Source organism: Uloborus diversus, chromosome 3 (assembly GCF_026930045.1).
Source record: "Uloborus diversus isolate 005 chromosome 3, Udiv.v.3.1, whole genome shotgun sequence".
Classification (NCBI taxonomy): domain Eukaryota; kingdom Metazoa; phylum Arthropoda; class Arachnida; order Araneae; family Uloboridae; genus Uloborus; species Uloborus diversus.
In genome coordinates this window covers 29920598-29938354 of record NC_072733.1, presented here as the reverse complement: position 1 = coordinate 29938354, position 17757 = coordinate 29920598, and the positions used below count along the sequence as shown (strand labels likewise).

Below are 17757 nucleotides of genomic sequence, written 5' to 3'. Positions count from 1 at the left end.
GTCACGGTTGTATCATACATTTACACAGTTAAACAGTTTCAAAAGAAGCGAAATGTTCATCGAAGGCTATACTTAAGTATAGCCTTCGATGAACATTTAAAATATATATATATATATAGATATAGGTATATATATATAGATATATATAGATATGGTGATAAAAAGGAAAAATGCAAACAGCTATTAAGTAGGAATAGAAAAAGAGTGAATCCAGAGCTCATCAGCCGTGGAGGATTCATTAATATATATATATATATGGTCGCCTGTTTCGCACGTGTAAAAATTTTATCCACTACGGTGATTCATAAAAAAAAATGGTTTGTCACGGTTGTATCATACATTTACACAGTTAAACAGTTTCAAAAGAAGCGAAATGTTCTTCGAAGGCTATACTTAAGTATAGCCTTCGATGAACATTTAATATATATATATATATATATATATATATATATATATATATATATATATATATATATATATATATATGTATATATATATAGGCATCGAACTTACCATAAACGAACGAACCATATACTTAAGTATAGCCTTCGATGAACATTTCGCTTCTTTTGAAACTGTTTAACTGTGTAAATGTATGATACAACCGTGACAAACCATTTTTTTTATGAATCACCGTAGTGGATAAAATTTTTACACGTGCAAAACAGGCGACCTGGTACGTCTTTGGACTGTTTTCCGGACATGGTTTTTATATTTTTAATGTTTTGTTGACGAATGGATAGGCTTTTTTATCAGGCTGAACAACGGACAGGATATGTTTACTTGGATTTCAAGGTAAGACAATTTTGTTATTGGCAGGTACTGTCCCGTGGAAGGCTAATTATCGGAACCTGTTTTCCTAAGTAGTCGAGGCGAAACCCCCTGCTTTTAGTTTTAGGTTTGAGCTCTAGTTTATTGTTTTTAGCTTAGCAAGTGGTGCGTTTGCCCATTGTTACTCTATATTACATGTACTGGAGCTTAGGCATTCTCTTCTAGTTTATAGTTAAAATTTTGGTCTTTTGACCATAATTAATGAATCCTCCACATCTGATGAGCTCTGGATTCACTCTTTTTCTATTCCTACTTAATAGCTGTTTGCATTTTTCCTTTTTATCATCATTTGTTATTTATAATTTGTTTAATATTTGTAATTCTGTTTGCTTAATTTTATATTTACTTGGCTTTTTAGTTTTGCTGCGATGCGCATCTATGGGCTCTTGGTGTGGGCTTTTCAATATTTTTCACTTTTATTATTATTTTATATATATATATATATATATATATATATATATATATATATATATATATATAGGGTGTTCCATTTTAACCTACAAGATCTTTATTTTTGCAATCCTTAGTACTGAATACATACTTCCAATTGCAAAAATGTTCAAAATCAGATGCAGAGTTAAGATATCGAAAGTTTGAAGCAGGATTAAAATGAGTCAAAAAATACAAAATTTAACTTTTTATATGGGCCCTAGGTCCCCTAACTAATATTTAGAGAAATAATCTCTATTGAAAACTATTAATGACACAAAAAACTTGACCCTTGGCAAAAAAGAAAAAAAATTAAAGTGATATTTCCAGTTCAAAGTTTTAAGGGACCATACAGAAGATGAGATTGGAACATATCGCCCTTTTAGAAGAATGGCAGGTCGTCAAAGGAGAAAAACAAAGTTCATTGCTATTAAAAAATAAATGCAAATGTTATGCCACAATATGCAAAAACACACTACAATAGGTCGAACAATTTGAAAAACCATATTTTTACACACATCTAATTTAAACGCTTTCTAACGGTTATATTTTCCCCAAAAGGTGTTATTGACGGCAAGTGAAAAATGGTGTAAGTTACAAAATGCTGCATTTCATATCTCAGTGAGTATTAGTCGTTCTAATTTCAAACTTTTTGTGCTATAATTATTTTTCAATGGAGATTATTTCCCTAAATATAAATTAGGGGACCTGAGGCCCATATAAAAAGTTAAATATTTTATTGTTTGACTTCCTTTTATTTTCACTTCAAACTTTCAATATCTTAACTCTGCATCTGATTTTAACCTTTTAGCAATTGGTAGTATGCATCTTGGACTGTCGGTTGCGAAAATAAAGGTCTTCCAGGTTAAAACGGAACACCTTGTATATATGTATATATATATATATAGTATACAAGCCAAATAACAAATTTTAAACATTTTTTGCGAAAAATAATGATGAGAAAAAGGAAAGCAGCAATTTTATAGAAAAAGACAAAAGGTTGAATCCAGAGCTCATCAGCCGTGGAGGATTCAATAAATATGGTCAAAAGACCAAAAAAAAGTGAGTGTTTTAGCTCCAGTGTATGCAATAAGGAGTAACATTGGGCTAAACGCACCGCATGTTAAACTATAAACAAGAACAAAGAACGTAAACCTAAAATTAAAAGCGGGGGGTGGGGGGGGGGGAGTTGCCTCAACTAATTAGGTAAAACTAGTTCCAATAATTAGCCTCCCAAAGGACAGTACCTGCCAATAACTTAAATTAAGATCTGATGTGAACAAAACCGATCCAGTATTCAGCATAATGATATTCAGTCGAGTTATCATCATAAAAGTCAAATTAAATAAAACAAGTCCGTATCCGAAGAAATCAATCCAAAAACCGTGCAAGTCGCCCGTTTCCCATGGGCAAAAGAAACATCCTCATCTACGATTCAATCAAATGGTTTGTCACAGTTGTAACATACATTTACACAGTTAAACGGTTTCAAGAGAAGCGAAATGTTCATTGAAGGCTATATTGAGCAAATGTTTTAAACCAGATTTTTAGGGAAGTTATTATTAAAAAGTTAATTTTTGAGAACAGGAATTTCTTCATTAAAAGTGAAAATATTGCAAATTCTTTTTGTTCTGTTAGCTTGTGAAACAGTGAGGCCAATAAAAACCTTTTTACTTAAGCAGGATGAAAATTCTTGAAGGCTGTTAACTTCGAAATTAAATTCATGCCTTTTATCATAGATTGTTAGTGTAACACTTTCAATCAATTTTTATGTTAATATCCAGGAAATTGAAGTTATTTTGAGTAAAACTAGTTTTTTTTTAGTGTTAATGAATTACGTTAAATAGTTTTACCAAGTTCAGAAAAATTTGGAAAATTGATACATAATAGGTCATTGATGTATCTAAAACAGAAAGGAGCAGAAGAAGGATTTTCAATTGAAAATTTCCTTTCATAATATAAAAGAAACAGGTTGGCTAATGTGGAGCTGAAATTAGCACCCATTACAATGCTGTTAATCTGAAGAAAACATGAATTGCCATTTTTTAAAAAATTATTGAATATACAAAATTTAAAAAGACTCAGAAAAAAATCTCCTTTATAATCATTAACAGAATTAAAAAGCCTCAAAACAGAGAAATAAAGTTAATTGAGATGGATATTAGTGAAAAGGTTTTCAAAATCAAATGTTTCCAGGTAATTTACATCAAGCATATTCAGTAAATTGATCACTTCTGCATTGTTATTAATAATCCAAAACCAATTCTTTTGTTGAAGTTGAAGTTGTTCCAGAATTTTTTTGAGAAATTGTTCAAGTTTTACACTCAGATTTTTTCCAATGGTGTTGGTTGCAGAACAAATAAAACGAAAACCAACAGGTGTTTTATGAAATTTTGGAATTGCGTATAAATAAGATAAGTTAACAGACTCAGGATGTGGCATATTGAAAAGTTTGTAAGCAGCAAAGAATGTTTTAATGATGGAAGATTCATTAAGAGAGGACCAGTTGTGAGTCTGCAAATGGAGGAGATAAAGCTTTTTAATCAGAGCCTATGGTGCTGCCGTTTAGTGGTCGGGCTGCTTGTAAACAAGGGTCTTAAACAAACCTATTTGGTTTGTGCCCATCTGTAGGTGTCTTTGGCAGAAATGTCTCCTTTGATTTTAGAATTGGTCATCAATTTTCCTTTTTATCTGTCAATAGCCGGCAAACAAGCGAAATTGCCTTCTCGGAAAGAGAACAATATCAAAAGGACAAACACATGGTTTCAGGTCTTTTCGCACTTAGATTTTTAGAGCCACGGTAGTGTGGGTCAGGAGCCACAAGACCATTATAAAGTGTGCTAGTGCTCTTGTGCATTTGGTCATCCCTACTTTTTTTTTTTTTACAATGTTAATTTAAGGCATAGCAAATCAAGATTTCAAAGTTAGTTTATTATCTTCAGTTAGTTTTTATGTTGGCATGGATTAAAAAAAAATACTGTGGAACGCTGATTTCACGTAGTCCGTTTTGTACATTGTCACACTTGCGCTTCCTATGTCATTTTCTACTAGTCCCTGAAAATTTGGATGCTGATAATACTAAAATATTCTGAACTTAACGAAAACCTTTTTCAAAAATTCCACTTAATATGATTTTCTACAAACAGATCAAAATCATTTTTCACTTATAAAACTCACACAGTCGTTTTTTTTCTTTTCCTTTTTTTTTTTCTTTTTTTGAAGATAAATTTGCTTTACAGCTGTTAGAAGACACTCTGAAACTCTTTCTATTCTATTTTATTATCGTTTGAATGATTGGAGGAAGCCTGTTTACAGACAAGATTTCTTCACAACAATTGAGGACCAGAGCTTCTGATGCTCTTGTCTTGAAAATCTTCCAGAAGCTGATAACACATTATCATCTCATCTAATCACAAATTAGTTTGGTATTTGATTTAACGCCAGCTCCTGATGAGAGTAATGAATATGATGACGAAATAATGCAAGATGTCCCCATAGCTGATCAAGCGATTCCAAGTATAAAAACTCTAAAACTATTTTTATTTGCAAATTCGAACCAAGAAGCAAATTTGCAATTTTACTAAAAAACGAATTTACGAAATTTTTTTAATATACAATGCTTTTAAGGAAATTAAGTCTAAAAATTAAAAGAAATTGCAAATTTCTTTCACAAGTTCATGGGTAGGGATCAATTTTTAAACAATACACACAGTTTTCGCTCCACCCCCCCCCCCCCCATTTTACATTTTCCCGCCTGGTACCTCTTTTATCACTAGTGTGACAAAAAACGTAAAGTCGGTGTTTCACTGTGTTATGAAAAAATTGTCTGCTCTTCCTGGAAATTTCCTTTTCCTGCCGGTGGCACAAGCCCTGGGTTCCCGTTGGATAAATAGAACCTGGTCATCTCTATAATATTTGTAAATCAAAAATCATAATCTTTCATCTATGATGTTGTTACCAAAACTATGCAATAAGAATTATATATATATATATATATATATATATATATATATATATATATATATATATATATATATATGTGTGTGTGTGTGTGTATTTTTTCCCCACGTGCCTGTAATTGTAATCAGCATATCATAATTGTAATCGATTACATTTTTTACATAATCTAATCATCTCTGTAATCGTAATTACGTTTTGGCAGAGGATTATAATCGTAATTGTAATCTCCTATTTTTTGGGCTCGTAATCATAATCGTAAACCATTGCATTTTCTCGTAATTAACTCCAAGCCTGCTAGCAACCTTCTTCAAAACTAAAAATAAACTCTTTCTCATACATAGATGAGTTCTTTCTTGGTAGGTAATGATTTAAGCAGCCCACATTATGAAGCTGTATGAATTGCATAAGGGTGATTCTGTAAGAATGTATGGCAAATATCAAGTCAATATAAAATAAATCCATAAAATATAGTTCCCAAAACTAAGAATAAAAATGAAGATTTGTTTAAACATCAAATTTTTAAACCTCAATCGCAAATAAAATAGAAGATATAGTTTCAATTAAAAATAGTGATTTAGAAGATATAGAAATAAACCTATTGAAAAATTTGGATAAATAAATAATGTGTTATGGAATCATATGTGATATCATCTAACATTAACATTTTGATATGCCAAATTTTTTTACATAAAATTAGTTTCATGCTGTTATTTTATAATCAGCTTTAGAATATGAGTTGTAATGTTTAAAAAAAAAGAGAGTCATAACCCCTATGGCTCCTCTCTGGATTCATACTTGATGAAAATAAACGTGTGATACCTTGAAATAACTATTACTTGTATTGAAGTATGTTGATTTCACGTTGAAAAACTTGTGCTGACAAAAATTAAAAGTAAAGTCTTTTCTTCTTGGGAAACAATAACTGACGACTAAATACACTTAAATCGTGTTTGGCAGTATAAAATGTGTACCAATACACAGCAGGTTAATTGAAAATTTTAGTTCAGTAAAACCTGTAAAGTTGACTACCTGTCTAAGTTGACCTCTATTTTCAGGCACAGAATTAGATCTATATCCTATAATTCAACCTATATAAGTTGACCACCTGTTTAAGTTGACCATTAAATTAGTGCATCCCAAGTGGTCAACTTACATAGGTTTCTCTGTATATAATATCTAGAACTGATATTGTAATAATTCATAAATACATATTCTCCATTCAATAAAAGATAAGAACAAAGTAAACATTTTAACCATTATTTTTATGTACCCATGAGTGTATCTAACCAAAATATAAGCTATACATTTAAGAAAAAAATTGAAAAGTCATAACTGATCCTTTGTTTATTCAAACTTGGTCCAGTCCCGACAAGTTTGGATAATCGGCACTCTGCTCTATGAAGCTTGAATTCCATTTGTCTTGCTTTGTAAAATACAATGTTAAATCTCATGCATTACTGCATTCATGTAATTGTTATATTAACTATAACTCAATTTCATAAAGAATATTTTTACAAAAAGTTTTAATTGATATGTAATTCTAATTTAGGGCTAAGTTTTTTTATGCTAACTTATTTGTTAATAAATTTTTTTTAAGACCATGTTTTTAGTACTAGCTTTAGTTCCCAGAAGGGATATGTGTATCCCTCAAGTTGCATGATGCAAGCTCAAAGCTTAGTTTTCTCTTTACTCCTGTCATATGTATAGTTTTAAAAGTTAGGTATGCTGCATGGTGTTCTTTATATAGTTTGGGTTGTTTAGGCATACGGTTATTGTAGTAATTGCATAGTTTGATTGTGTTTTGCATGTACTTTGCTGTTTGTATGCTTGTTCATTTTTATGATCTATTCTTTTTGACTTGAAGTGACACAGATATGTAATTTATTCAGTCCTATTAATATTTTTAAATTAAATAAAATTAAATCTATTGAACTATAGGCTGCAGTGTTTGAAAAATGATAAAAGGTTTAACCTCTAAAATTTCAATAGTGCATCCCAATTATTTTGCATTTGAATTATTAAAAGTTGTTCATGTATATATATTTTTCCTTTTCTTTGTTTCTGTCTGTTGGTTTCCATTAGATAAAAGGGCTTAAAATCATGAATAAGTAAAACATGTTATGTATTCTATTGTAATCTTGTGCCCAAGGTGGCTTATTGTGCTGGGCCGAGGTAGCCCAATTGGTAAGGCTCTAGACTTGTGGCTCAAGGGTGACGAGTTCAATATTGCGATTTGAAGATTCTCTGTTCACTAATGTTGACTAATGTATATTAAATCTTGTGGTCTCTTAATCCTCCAAGTTCTCACTCCAAATTAGTACTTTCAATGCTGTTTTTTGAGAGATGGCTTGTCTCTTTGTCTGGATTTAAAAAGAAGAGCTGTCTTCAGGGTCCCATCCACCTGATTAAAACTTCTTGTATTGGTGGGTACTTAAGAATCTAGGAGTGTAGTGCAGTGTCTTATCATACTAGATCATTGCTACTCTACAGGTTCTGTTTTGTATTTCGCATAGTTAAGATAGACATGAGAATTCCTAGATTTGGCATTAAGGTGTGATGTAAGCAGATTCATTTTAAAGTTAGAAACAAAACATATGCTTCAGTAAGTTACCACCCTATAGCCAGGGCTAAGGCAGAAATACATGAAATACACCGCCAGCTCAATCAGTTCCAGCCGAGGACTGCAGTTTCGTGCTTATTAGCACTCATCAGCCTGGCATAGGAGTGACTGAGCTGGAGGTGGAAAACCTGTTAAGGAAGCCAAGAGTGCCAAACAAACTGGTAGCTTGTAGTGTATTTCATGTATTTCTGCCTTAGCCCTGGCTATAGGACGGTAACTTACTGAATATACCTGCCTTGCCTTCAATATTCGAGTTGAACCGAACCATTGCTTTGGTCACTCATCTGGTCAGTGCTAATTCTATATGCTTTGTTCACTGTCTTGCTGTTTACTTAAACGTGTTAATACCTCCTCAGTTGTTCTACCGTACCTGGTATTTTTTAATTGCCAACTCTTCTTTTCCTGATTTCTTTATTTTGCACTTCTTTAACTATTACCTGAATTTTTACGCATTTACTGAATTATATATGAATTTGGTCCGAGAGATTTTTCGTCAATTACAGCGAAAAAGGGGAAGGAGGGTATCTCTTTGGAGATTGAATAAGTTAATGTGACAAAGATACATGGTAGAGTTTTGCTGAGTTAAGCACTGCTATTAAATTTATGTCATGGAATTATTTTTGAAATACTACAAAAAATTGATTCATTGTTGGAGAATAATTACATCTGAATCATGTTGAAAATTTGGTTATTGAGTTTTCTTCCTTTTCTTTTTTAAATAAAATTTAATTGGTTTCCATGCAGGACTTTTGAAGTGATACTTCTTTTGGCACAATGAAGATAAAATTTCAACATAAAACACAAGTAATGGAAAATATGTTTTGCACATCACATCACAACACACTAAGATGTTTAAGTTTTTTAAATGTTCCTCTCCTCGCTCTAAAGATCTTTCATACTGTATTTTTGTCTTTTGACATTCCATTTAATTATTATTATTTTAAATACTAACAAAAATGGAATTTCTTCCATTTTCTGTATTTAATGTAATTTATACTTGCATATTTTTGCTTAGGTAAATGCCATTCTTTGTACCAATTACCCCTAACTTTTAATTTAGAGAATATATGCACTCAAATAGTTCTTATGAACATTGTGAGGAAGGATTTCAATATATTTTCATTTTGTACTAAAAAAGCATTAAACTTACAACAATTTAAACAAATCAATATTTCTATTGGCAAAACATAATTTTTTGCTCTATTAAAGGATGTTACTTTTAATAGACATTGTGACTGCTGGTTGCGTGTGGTTGAACATTCTATTTTATCTTGTCATTGAATTTTTCTCTTTGGGAAAAAACTGATTAAAATCAAACTTCATAGTCTCATATATTGCACTCAATATTTTCTTCGCTTTTTGAAATTTCATCCTCTTTTTTTTCCAATAATTCAAAAAAGAAAAAAAAAGAGGGATATCTTCTAATGCACATAAATAAGAATTTGCACCTCCTTTTCGCACATCATGCAATATCAAAACTGTAGCCTATATTTCTAAATATTTATTCTAAATATATAAACATTTATCCTTTTTTTTTTCTCATTAAAGATTTTTTAATGGGGTGATACAGTTTGGGGTTTATTGATGTTAGCATCGATTATTACAAATAAAAGCTGTGTCATTTACATCCAAAACTTATAGGAGTAAAACTACATGATTAACACTAGAATTACGGGTGGGGTCATTTTGACCCCCAAGCAGACTTTTTTTGCTAACTGTTCGTCTGTATTTTCATAAAAAACTTAATCCTTTCTTGACTTTTCCTGAATAATAGTGCTGTTTAATTATATAAAGCTTTCAAGAATACTGAACTTTTTCTAAACCCAAACTAAAAAGTAATGCCTAACAGTGTGGGCAGGTGTCATTTTGACCTTTTGACCAATTTGACCTGAAAAAAAGAAATACAAATATATTTACTGATGCTGAAAGGTATCAGAACCTAAAAAGTGCCTCTTAGAATATAGCATTGCAAGAACTTCAAGCATTCATAATGTTTTTGTTCATAAAAAGGAGCTTTAGCCGCTAGTTTCTGAAATGCAAATGAAACAGCGCTAGCTGTTTTAAGGGTAGTAAAACTTTTTTTAAATTCTTCAATATACATCCTTGAAATCTCTGCATCTCTTAAATAAACTGTATTTATAATAAACATTTTTATTTTTAACTAATTTTTACAAATGTGCAACATTATATAGGGCACTAAGCAGGTTTCTTCTCAGGGGTCAAAATGACCCCCGCCGTATATCTAGGTATGTGAAGATCGCTGTAATTCTAGCGTTACTGTAAAAAATCAGTATGTACACCATATAATTTTAGTCAAAATAAAATTTTTAAATTACCATAGGAAAACCGCTCAAATAGTTTTATATTCATAGGAGTCTTTTGGAAGTGGTAGATGAAGAACTTTTGCAAAGGTATGCTCCTTACTAACCTTGTGTCTTGTTTTAGTTTTATCCATTTGTGTGTATGTGCGTGTGTGTGTTAGTTTTTTTTTTTTTTTTTTTTCAAATTTTTACATGCTTCCTAATGCTTTTGTTATTTTGTATGCTTATATTTTGTTTGGAAATAATTTTAAGTTCTCAGTGATAACAAAATAAAGAATCAGGTAACCCAAAGGATATTTGAAATTCATTTCAAAATTTGATTTTAAGCTATTAAATAATTACTTCAATAGTAGTTAAGGAATTTAAATATGCATTGCAAAATCATTACTCAAAAGAATTTTAACTGTAATAAAAAATAAATAGATTATTAGTAACTATCTAAAAGTCCGTTTCCAAATGTTTAGTAAATATAAATTTCATTTAGCATTTCTGAGTGTACATCTTGTTTTGGCCTCTTCAAACCTAATAGAAGACTTTTCAGAGCTTTTTTTCTTTATTTTTATGCCTAGAAATAACTGTCTTGTTATTATGTCTTGAGATATCGAGTGAAATTTATTATGACTTAATGTTTTTTGATAAACTGAACTCATTAAATTAGAATATTTCGCTATTGATTTGTTTGAAGCCTGACATAATACTTTGCTGCTTTGTGACACATAATTTTGCACACTGTGCTTGCTTGCAGGGGACATACTGAACGCTTAGCTGATTTGGATGATGATTACAAGTATTGTCAGCAGTAAGCATTGAATAATTTTTGCAATCAAACATAGTTTTCTGTTTCTTGCCTTAATTACTAAGTGTTGCACTTAATATTTGTTCATGTGCACATGTTGCTGTTATAAAGCAAGTTATAATCCAATTAGTGTTGTAGAATAATGTTTGTTATAGAGCTTACTAACTCTGTTTGTAATTTATGAACTATAGTATTATTTTGTATCTTAAAGTTCAGCTATTGTTAGCACCTTTAATGACCAACAATAAATTGATAATTCATTAAAATTATAGCATTCTTATATTAACTTCTCTTAATTTTCAGAGCTACATTGCCTATGAGTAATAGCCAAGAAACATCAAAACATGTAAGTATGTTTTTAAATTTTGACAAGTGCATGAATGCCAGAAGAATGAGAAAGAATTATTTTCCTCTATCTTTTAATAGATTGTTAGTTTCTTGCTGAAGATCTTATGAAATACAACCCAAATTCAAAATAATATAATACTTTTCACGTTTTGGAAAAAAAATTATTCTAACCAAATATAAGTGCAAATTTAGGCATTTACATGAACATGCTAGCTTTCTTAGACTTTAAAATGAGTATTTTATTTCAAATACACTCAATTAAAAATAATCTTAGAATAATCCAAAAGTTTTTAGTGATGAAGGTTAACATTGAGTCAAAAAATTAGAATATTCAATTTAGAGATGTAAAATTTCCGGAAATTTTGAAGTGGTGGAAAAAAACGGTTTTTTTCGGGAAAAATTGGAAAAAATAGAAAATTTGATTTCTTTATGAATAAATTTTGGGTTTCTTAATAGCTCTGTGTTTCTTGTAACATATAAAGGGTTAAGCATTAAAAAATATATGCTATCCACACATCTTCTTTTTCTGCTTAACAGAAATACACATAAAGGTAAGATTAATCATAAGAAAAAAACCTTTTTGTTTTATAACTGAGTAGACGGCTTTCATGGTCAAACCCAGAAATAAGTCAAGTCGTCACTCAACCAATAATATTGGGTAATGTGTGTCTAATCATAACAATTACATTTTCTATTTTAGATTTCCTTTGAAACTTTAAAATATAATTGATTTTTTTTTTTTTTGGAAGAAAAATAATACAATGTTACTGTCTGAAAATGTAAGCTATTGAGTTTTGATTTTTTCCAATCCAGTCTAAGTCCAAATCAAAACAAAATTGGTTTTTCCTAAGCTGAACCAAAATTAAACTGGAGTTTAAGTTTATTCATACGGCTAAGCACAGTTGTAAAAGTAGTCATACCAGCCCTTTTGAACAAATTTGAGCTATTATAACCAAGTTGTTCTCTGTTTTGTATTTTACTTAATACATAAAATGTTTTAGGGCCATTTGATCAAGAGCTATTGTTTTGAAAAATTCTTAAAAAGAAAAAAAAAACATCTGAATCAAATATATGGAAGAGCCACACTTTAAAATACAATATCTCAGCTTGAGCCCAACTGCAAAGTCCCCTTTTTTGCTTAGCACGGCAGTTTACAGGGTGCAGTAAAAAAAATATCGGACAAAAATTGTATCATCGAATGGAAGAATGGTAATTTCATTTTAATGAGTACCTAATTTATTTTTGTTTCTTACTTTATTAGGAAATAATTTACAATATGATGCCTAGTTTATGTATTGTTTTTCGGTTTTCTTACAATTTTAAGCGAAATAACTGCTATTTTAAGTTGTTTAACCAATTAGAATGACAGTTCACTTGCTTGTTGTGCCTCGACAAACAGTATTTGAAACCAGCATGCCGTTTCAAGTGGCTTGGAAATGATAGTCGATGTCCGGAAAGTGTGCAAAAACGAACAGTGAACATTTCAGTTAATCATCAGGTCATCCAAAAGTGAGTTCAATGTAATCCTCTGGTTTCCACGAGAGCAGTCGTTTGTGGGAATTTGTGACCGATAAGTGCGACTAAGGGAAAAAACAGCTCAAACAGAAGTTTTGCAAGTTCCAAAAATTCAGGCATTCGTATGGCATAGTCAGATTTGTATGGCATAGTTAGATTAGAGTGAGGCATATGACTCTAAAGATGCCAGAAACGTTTGAGACGAGCCTGCAAGTCCACACTGAAAGAGATATCTTTCAAGATTTACCATTCAACCAGTTCATATCCCCCAGAACCCTAGGATTTGATCTGTAGACACCATAGGCTCCCATATAGGGGGGAAAGTGGGAGCTCAAGCCCCCCCCCCCCCTTGGAAATGAGAACTTCCTTCCTTTTAATACTTTTTTTCTTTGTAAAAATGTGAAAAACTTTTTTTTTCCAGCCATTAATGAATTAGTTATCAAAAATGTTAAATTTTATCAGCCGTAATCTGTACTAAATTCAGTTTCCATGGGAAAATATCCTGCTAAACCATGGGGAAAATATCAAAGCCCCAACCCCTTAAAATTTTGCATATGGGCGCCCTTGGTAGACACCCCAATCACCTTAGAAAGTGTTAGATATCGCCAAAATCTGAAGTCAGGCTTGGTCTGAGATGGAATCAGGACAAGCGACAAAAAATCTCTAGTTTTTTGTGGATGAGGGCCGTAAAATGAATCAAAAAGTGAACCAGAAGAACATTTTAGAAGTTGTTGTACTTCTGTGGGCCTAAGAGCACTTCAGCATTGTAGACTGGACATTTTCCTTAAACTCCACACCGATTCATATGGCCAAAAAGACGAGTGGTGCCTAGCGCATTGTTTTTGACAAGATATCATCTTTTGAGTGGACGCTCTACTCGCTCGACCTCAATCCCATTTATTACACTGTATGGCCTAGTTTAGAGTCAAAGGTCTACCCTAAACTACACATAAAATTGAACTCTCTTAACCAGTGGTTGGAAAAACTACTTTTTTTTTGTAGCGAACTACAACTACAACTACTTTACTACAAATGTAGTTAACTACAACTACAACTACTTTTTTCAAAATGTAGCAACTACAAACTACTTTTGAAAAGTAGTCGCTACTTCGCTACTTTTTAAAAAATAAATAAATAAAAAGCATACACATACACACCGTTTGAGGATTGAACGAAAAAATTAAAAAACTGGTTTAGGTTAATAAATTGACTCGTTTGAAAATGAAATATTACTAATAATTATATATTTATTGTTTCATTCCTTTACCAAGCGAATTGGTCATTCCAAACATTTTTTACGATTTTTACGACAAATATTCGATACAAGAAAGGATTTAAAAAGTTGAAGGAATTCAACTTTCAAGTTTTTAATCCTTTCCTGACAGTGAATATTTCATTTAAGAAGTGCAACTCGGCTACTTGAAAATTTAATAGATGCAGTATGCAGTCATAATTTGGTTAAAATTTTATATAGACATACATATATGTACATAAAATTGATTTAGACGGTTAAAACCATCTTTAAACGAATGAGAAAAACTTAAATTTTCACTATAGAAGTTAATTTTACAGGCACTTATATTTTTTGTAAAAACTAGTTAATTGATTTTGAGTTTCAAGCTAGGGGTCCGGACCTGGACACCATCTCCTTTCTTACGTAACTAATAAAATGAAATAAGAGCATTTTTCAATTTTACCAAATGATCTTGAAAACTTACAATATTTAATGATTGACTTTTGTTTTGTTGATACATCAACACTCAATCAGTTTAAAAAAAGAAATTCTAAAAATATCCCAAACAGTACCAGTATTTATAATCTAATATTAATAAATATCCAAAATATGAAACATAACTAAGAATGCTTATTTTACTTCAATGTGCAAGTGTCGACTACCACGAAATGGCTGAATAGCGAGCTAACGAGTTTTGGAGCTAACGCGAATTCCTCACCCCGTAACACGAAAATTTTCGGAAGGGAATCGCGAGGCTTAAGTATCACCTTCTTTAGTGGGTACTACATATTAGTTTCGTGAATCAACTTTCCTTTTAGCATCACTGAAAGCAAAAGTACCCCACTAGTCAAAACATCCCTTTGTTAATTTACAAATCGTCACTCCGCATCTTTTTCATTCTTAAAATGAAGTTGATGAAACATTATTTCACATAAGCGGGCTGTTTTTCTCTCGTTTTAAAAGGAATAATAGAAAGTTTCGGACAACTAAAGAAATAAAAAAAAAATTCGATATTCTTGAACGACTGAAAAGTGCGTCGAATTACTGTGTCTACTGTACTGTACTATTGTAGTGTTTCATTTTAATACGTACTGTACTGTTTTATTTTATGCCAGCGTTTCTTAAATTGTGTTCCGCGGAGTCTCAGGGTTCCACGGAGCTCTCTCAGGGGTTCCATGAGATTTGTATATTTTCTTCCTGCACCTTTTAAATTTGTCACTTAAAAAGTCGACAAAAATAACGCCTTTTCAAAAAATACATTTAATTGTCACTTTCGCAACTAATCTAAGCATTATTACTCATCTGGAATAGCCACTATGAGAACAAGTTTATTTCCCGCCTAAAATAATGCAAATTTTTGATCAAAAATAGCATGAAATAGTATCTTTAAGGTTTTAACTTCGAAATTTTATCGAGATCAATCCCAAAACGCCTATTTTTCAGCTAATGTCCCCAAAGATAACATAAAACTGGGTGTTAAAATCTTCAATTTTGAAAAAGTTTCGGAAGAAGCTATTAACTCCCTAATATCCCCGAAAATAGTTTAAAAGTGACTTCAATGGTGAACAAATTTTTGGAACGCGCCCCAAATCTCTCTCCTACAACATTACCAAATATTGCCATAAATTACGATTTTTGACATCAATTTCAAATATTTTGCCCTTGATACTAGCCGTTCTCCCAGTATCTATGGCAAGGCCGTGGTGGCCTGATCGGTAAGGCATATCGGTGACCGGAGGTTCCCGGGTTCGATACTCGCTGGTCGAAGATCCACAGTCTTCATTAATGGTGAAGGTGACTGAGAGACGTTAAATATGCTCGTGTCACAAAGTCTTCCAAGTGAAACGATACCTCTGGGGGTGCTGGACCAGAGATTGCTCGGTTACCGGTCTGGTTCCAAAATTCAGAGCTGTCTTCAGGGTTCCATGCAACTGGTTAAGCCACTAATAGTGGCAGGTACGGGAGATTCTGGAGTGAAAAGTATCTAGGGCAGCAGTGGAAAGGACGATTTAAGCATTTAACGAGTGATGACCAATTTAAGGAGGAGTTCTGGTCACGAGGGTCTAAATGGTTTAGTTCTGTCTAAGGCCCCTATATATACAGCTACTCTAGTTCTGTCTGAGGGAACACACAGTGACATCAAAAACTCTAATTTGTAAATAAATAAAAAAATGTTAAAAAATAAGAGATATTTAAAAAATTTTAAGTTTAAAAACTTTTTCTACGTACATTTCAGTGAATTATTAACACTTTTGTAGGTAAAGTACATCTATATTTCTTTTCCTAATTAAGAAGATATTTCAATCATACAACATGCATAAATTCTGAGGATATTTGTCCCTTTTAAAATTTCTGAGTATTTATCAGAATCACAAATAGGAGTGTACTGGTATTTTGCAATAAGAAATAGTAATTAGCAATCATTCAAATAATTAAAATGCTCTATAGTTAAATGTATTTCATTAGCGATTTAATGACAAATAGTTAATGTGATAGTCTCTTTGAGGTAAGAACGGGGCATTCTCCGAAACAGAATACTGGCTGCAAACTATTGAAACACCAGGGGCTCCACGAAAAAAGTGAGCATTAAAAAGGGTTCCACTAATAAAAGAAATTAAGAAACGCTGTTTTATGCCATTCTCTCCTATTGATTTTGTGCACCCTAGCCGTATTTTTATTGAATAACACAGCTTTTTCTTTTAGTACAATAAAATTTCAGTTCTCTACGTTTAAATTGGGAAAAATGAAGTTATGAAATGAGTTAAAATAGTTTGAGGAATGTTTACAAATGTCTACAGTAATTGGTATGTTCTTTAAAAAAAATCGTATAAATTCTCTTTTTCTGAACGCGAAATTTCAACCTAAGTGGGGAGTCGCATCCCTAGCGTAAGTTGAGATTTCAGTGTAAATGTGGAAGACATTAATACCTTTTCTTTAACAGGCATATTTGCACGAAACGGAAACATTTCCGTTATTATACATTTCTATGACACTGTAATATTTATTGTTAACCGGCCAGAGGGCAGTTCCCTGTCATCCTCTTCTATAACATTTACAGTAATTTCCACATTAGGAGGATATTGGCTCAATAATCTCATTGATATCTAAAATGTTCATCCACGGGACATTCTCTGCTATTCTGACAGAAAACACAAACGGAGTACTACTTGACAGTTATCTATTATTCTTTTCTTTCTAAGCCATGCTCTGCTGAAGGAAAAAATTAGGGAAATGTGAACATTTCGATGCCAAACAAACTAATGGCGTCTAACAGATAGAACATATGGCGTCAAAATATGTCTGATGTCAGCTCGTATTTTTCAGAGACTTACGAATCTGGTTGATGCAAGTTTTACTCGCGTAAGGCTTGCATCAGTCGGGTTTTTTGAATCCTCGTTTTTAATTTCTTTCTTTCTTTCTTTTTATTTATTTATTTTATTTTTATTTTTTTGGAAACTTTATTTAAAAGTAGTTTTTAGAAATCGCTACAAACTACTTTTTTTTGTAGTGAACTACTCGCTACTCTACTTTTTTTCAAAAGTAGTGCGCTACACTACAAACTACTAAAAAATGTAGCTACTACAGTAGCGTCGCTACTTGTAGCGCGCTACTTCCAACCACTGCTCTTAACCAATTGCTTTATAAGGAATAGGATTTATAAAAGGACTTGCTGCCCTTGAATTAAAATTTCAATAAGCAGTTA

At 31.8% G+C, this 17757-nt stretch overlaps 1 protein-coding gene across 1 annotated transcript in view; it reads left to right on the top strand.

Annotated features, from left to right (window-relative positions):
• Positions 1-17757, top strand: part of LOC129218125 (mitogen-activated protein kinase kinase kinase kinase 5-like) — a 148036-nt gene that overhangs the window by 81948 nt on the left and 48331 nt on the right. Inside the window, exons 13-15 of the mRNA XM_054852334.1 lie at positions 10213-10251; positions 10907-10960; positions 11261-11303. Coding sequence (XP_054708309.1) covers positions 10213-10251; positions 10907-10960; positions 11261-11303 — 136 coding nt within the window. The remainder of the gene's footprint in view (positions 1-10212; positions 10252-10906; positions 10961-11260; positions 11304-17757) is intronic.